At 40.8% G+C, this 5,290-nt stretch overlaps 1 protein-coding gene across 1 annotated transcript; it reads left to right on the top strand.

Annotated features, from left to right (window-relative positions):
• Nucleotides 1–265: 265 nt before the first annotated feature.
• On the top strand, nt 266–2,515 carry LOC147888686 (uncharacterized). Its single transcript, XM_087392667.1, has 4 exons — nt 266–467; nt 1,048–1,280; nt 1,364–1,919; nt 2,031–2,515. Exons 1-4 carry the CDS (start codon nt 367–369, stop codon nt 2,179–2,181), a joined length of 1,041 nt encoding a protein of 346 aa, XP_087248793.1. The 5' UTR covers nt 266–366; the 3' UTR covers nt 2,182–2,515.
• The last annotated feature ends 2,775 nt before the right edge of the window (nt 2,516–5,290 follow it).

Below are 5,290 nucleotides of genomic sequence, written 5' to 3'. Positions count from 1 at the left end.
GGAGGGAAGGGGGCGGGTCATGCGCGGAGCGAGGAAGGGGGGGGGAGTGGGGGGGACGTGGGGAAGTACGTAGCACGATGAGGGAGAGGGGGCCCGCTTATGAGGGGGTGGCAGGTGGAGTAAGGGGGGGTTCCACGGGGGGCTGAAGAGATTCTTGTTAAGGGCACTTCGCCGCCACCAAAGCGGCACTTCTTTTCGTCTTCGCCACCTTTTGCTTTTTGTTTGTTTACTCTACGTCGCCATTAGTTCTTCTTCTTCTTCTTCTTCTTCTTCTTCTTCTTCATCCTCTTCGTCTTGTTCATCTTCATCCCCATCGCCATAGCTCCTCTCCACCACCTCTCTCCCCTCCATCTCCTCCTCTCTCCCATGGCTCACCTCCCCCTCCTCCTCCTCCTCGCCTCCTTCCTCTCCCTCCTCTCCTCCCCTTGCCTCTCCTGGAACCCCTTAAGCCCCCCTGCCGGTAACAGGTACCACTCTTCTCCTTCCTGGATCCCCTTCCGACTTTGCACAAGACGAGCGCATCACATGTATCACATATATATGCCTTGCCTGTCTCTCCTCGTCACGCTTTTCTGCACCCACATTTCCCTCTCGACCTTGGCAGAATTCTTCCTTTGCGTTGCGTGTGTGTGGGATTGCATGCTGCAGCATTGGATGCACAGCTGGAATTCGCTTTTGTGCACGCGCATTTCCCCTCCTGGCAGAAGATTTCCTGGACGCTGCGTGTATGTGTGGGAGTGCACGCTTCAGCATGTGTTTGCTTGAGGATGCAGCGCTAGTGGAATACTCCACATTTTGAACGCCCAGCTCCCGTTCAACCCTTGTTTGTGGGTGCAGAGCTACCATGTGTTTGCTTGTGGATGCAGAGATAGTGGAATACTTCACATTTTGAACGCTCAGCTCTCGTTCAGCCTTGCTTGTGGGTGCAGAGCTAATAGAATACTCCACATTTGCAGTCATTCAGCCCGAATTACGCTTACTTTGTCTTGTTTTAAGTCTTCCCCCTCCTTCGCTTGCTTGCTTATGGTATGCTCTCTCTCCTTGCAGCCTCGCGTTCCAAACCAAAACTCTCAATGGCATCCAATTCTATCGTTGCGTTGACGGTGATTGGCTCCTGGAATCAGCCTACGCTACCTTGGTCGATTACAACTCCGGTAAGATTGTGGGCAACTACTCGCGCGTTAGAAACCCACGCGTTCCTAGACATGCAGGAACTTGGACCCTTTTCAACACCGAAGGCGACAGCGCTGAATCCGGATTCCAGGCTAGTGTTGTAGCTGGTAAGTTTTGTTGCCAAGCTGCTCCACTCTTTAGACATTCAAAGAGCGAGATTTGGCTACTCATGATCCATCGATTTGTTCAGCAAAGCAGGTTGCTTCTGTAAAATCTCCTAGCTGGCAGAATTTGCCTGATTTCTTAGCCTTAGCGAGCATGCACCGATACGACGGCGCGGCTTCAATGGTCTCCTACATTGCTCGACTCAACACCAGAGGCGGCGTACCTCACAACAATGGCTACTGCGAATGGGACAATAAGGTCATCAATCTTCCCTTTCAAGCAGAATTTCATTTCTGGAAACAAGACCTCGTCCCGCCAAACACTCCGAATTCCTTGGCCGTGACCTCCGACCGTCCAATTCAAGGCTTCTTTGGAAAGGGCATCGTAACTTGGGTCTTCGACGGGGCTCAGTGGATCCAGAGAAACACAGTTGCCCAGCTGTATGACGTTCCCGGAGGCAAGAAGATGGGGTCCTACTTTATCAAGTCAGTCACAGACTACATGGGCGGATCCTTCTGCTGGCAAATCGATGATCCCAATGGCTTCGAGATCGTTGGCAAACACGCTCGCAACCCCGTTCAGGTCTCTCCGGATTGTCTACCTTGGTCGTTGAACGTTGTGACGACCAGCAATGGCAAATCGTAAGTATCTGCAGATTTTTCATTCATATTGATCAAGATCTACATAAAAGAAGCTGTGTGTGTCTTAGATCCTGCAAGAGCGTGATCAGCAAAATTTTTGGTTGTGTGCAGGCCGATGTTTGGCCCCTACACCCATGTCCAGATGGTTGCGACAACGGGAGGGCTTCCTCCTGCAAAACCAGCTTGCAAGCCCAAGAAGGGACAAGTTTGGAAAGCCCCTTACACCGCCATTTACTGGTTCTACTGTAAGAGCATGGCTTAGCTGGGATCCAGCCAATGTTATGGAGTTGAAATATTAGCCCAAACATAGCTCACTTAAGCCTGTAGTCTTAGTTTGAAAAGGTCACAAATGAGTTAAATTGCCTGGAGATTTGCTACCTTTAGCAGAGGCACGATGTGTGAACCATGCAAGTTTTCTTACATCTTTGCAAATGCTAAAAGCTAAAGCTTGTAATGTGCGACTCCTCAAAGTCTCCGGTCGAACATATATATGTGACCAATTGGTTGGAACTTGGAAGGCATTACATCAAAACAAGGCAGTTTCCTGCCAAGAGTTTGTTCCCTATAAAGTGAAGCACAGTTGAAATAAAAAGTTTTTTTCCTTCGAAGTAAAACAGGGGCTTAGTTCTCCTGGGTGCTACTGTTAAAGTTAGCACAGCATATTGAATGGGCTGATGCCAGTAAGACGTTATCTGGGTGAAAAGTCGATATTCTCCTACGTCGGTGATGCAAACCTTTGTGGTGCGGCCACGGAAGGTCATTCGATAAGCCATATTTATCCTGTGTGGCATAAAACGTAAAACTTTTGTCTTAAAATATAGTAAACATCAGCGTCATGGGAGAGCGGCGCACATTCCTGAAGACGACCTTAGACAATGGTCACACCGTCACATCCCCATATCGGAAATGATACGCATTTCTTGCAAAATTACCTATTAACGGCGGTGAATTCTGCGACGGATGCTTAATTTAGGGGGACGAAGTTGCTCTCGTGGAACAGTAGGCTTTGTCCCCGCGTCTCGACCTATCGATGTATCAACGTCAAGTAGCGAATTTTTTGGTCGCTCGATGTTTAAGAAGAAGCGTATCGTTAAGCACCGAACAGCATTGTCCCCTCCTTGTCGTAGCGTGAGGGTTAAACAAGACTGTTGAAGACTAGGCGATAAGCTTATTAAAGATGGTGGCTGTTGGTGAGAGATGGAAACTTTTGTTGGGAATGCTGTCATTTGACCGTTAAAAAGGGAGAACGTTGTCAGGATATCAGCATTTACTCCAAAGATTTTGTGGATTTTGGGCTCCCCTACATATTGCAAGCTAAGATTTAAAGCAACAATTTATGGTGTGTACTCGTGGACACTTCCACTATACAAACACCACAAGGTACCATGATGTTTGTTCAATGTTGCTCATATGTTTATCATCTATATACCCTAAGGCGGTACCTTAGGATTCGTGGGAGAAAGACTCAATGCTTGTGACACACCACCCTTGAGTCGACGCCTAGTGTTGGGTATGGCAGCTATTATTAACTTGAGCACCCGTCACTTAATGGAAAATAAGATAAATTCAAGGGCAAAGAACCTAAAAAGTGAAAAAGTGAAAGTGATAGTGTGGATGCCGAAGACTGAGATAAACTAAATGAGACAGAAGAAATAGTGACAAGGAATGTAAGTTATAGGAATACATATCTATGTCTATTTTTTCAAGAAAAACACATAAAATTCAAGTGATAAAAAGGGTGTTAATTGATTACTTTAGAAAAAGAAGAGTTTAAAAGGAGAAAAATAAAATTTTAGAGATTAAGTAACCAAGAAAATAGATTAATTAAAAGCCCTATGTTTTAAGGCCTAAACAACATAATTGAATTAAATCATGTGATTGATAAGCGTAAGGGATAAGATAAGTTAATTAAATCATGCAATTGATAAGCGTACGAGAAAATATAAGTTAATTAAATAAATACTATGCCAACAAGAGCTCAATAAAAAGCAATAATCATGTCAATCAACCATGAAAATTACAAAGGAATAAGAGGGGGTTAAACCATAGGAGCAGTAAGAAGAGGACAAAAAAGTGGGGCATTAAAAGGAGAGAAATTTCTAATGGTTTTAAAAAAAGGTTGCATATATATAGCTATATACATAATATATACAACAATTCTAATGCTAAACGAAGTGAAAAAGGTTGCAAATAAAAGTATAAATATATGCATAAAGGGATATAGATTTATATAATAATTTTAGGGGGATAAAGGGATAAGAAGGAAGGAGTGAATCATATATCTAAGTAAAATATATATTCTCATATATACAAGTATATATGTGTAAATAAAGAAATAACAAAATAAGTAGTAAGTAATTATTACTATAAATATATGTCTATATACATACATACATACATAGCCTTATATATCTATATAATATATATATATATACATGATAATATATATATATGATAAAATATAATTTATTTATTTATTAAAATATATAAACATTATTATTTTAACATTATTAAATTATTGATATAAAATAGAAACCATAGTCCATGGGTATGTATGGAAAAAGAAACTTTAAAAGCTATTAACGTAGGAAATTATGTAAATCATTAATATCATATTTGAATAATATGAAGGAAAAAATATGAAAAATAATAGGTAATTATCAATGTTAAAAAATGTATAAAATATAATAAATTATACCTTAAATTAATTTAAAATTATTAATATAATAAAAATTACTTTTTAAAAAATTAAAAAAATAAATTGATAATAAAAACATTCTTCAAACATTCAAAGAATATTAGTGAATCATAAACTAAAGAGTACGTACAAAATCAAATACTAATTTAGGAGTTAGTGAATGAATTTGTAAGCTTGGTCTTATAAAATATGCATCGGTGTGTGTTTATCCTAGGTGCTTATCTCCGATGGGTATGTACTTTGTAGAGGCCTTACACTTTCTTGGATGAAGTCCTGTCCAACCTTGTGCAAAGTATTATACCCATCAGATATCATTTGCATAGTTTGGAATGCATATTTCCTTTTTTCGTACCATGCATCGTCATGAGTGTTGAACATCGGAGTGCTTCTAGCCTATGTGCTTGTCTCCAATGATTATGATACTTTGTTTAAGCTTTAAAATAAGTAACTTTAGGGTCGTTTCAAAGTAGCATACCCATAGGATATCTTGTTTGGAATGCATATGATTGAATCTTTGTTTCTTACTATGCATTATACTTGGGTGTTGAAAAATATGCTTCATTATGCTTCTAGCGTATATGCTTGGCTATGGTATGATATTTTGCAGAAGCTTTAAACTTACTTAGTTTAAGGCATGTCTCTATCCTACCCATCAGATACCATGTTCATGGTT

The sequence above is a fragment of the Dipteris shenzhenensis genome, chromosome 21, assembly GCF_047967505.1.
Source record: "Dipteris shenzhenensis isolate YYH24624 ecotype China chromosome 21, Dip_SZ_1.0, whole genome shotgun sequence".
Classification (NCBI taxonomy): domain Eukaryota; kingdom Viridiplantae; phylum Streptophyta; class Polypodiopsida; order Gleicheniales; family Dipteridaceae; genus Dipteris; species Dipteris shenzhenensis.
This window is presented reverse-complemented; position numbering and strand designations above follow the sequence as displayed.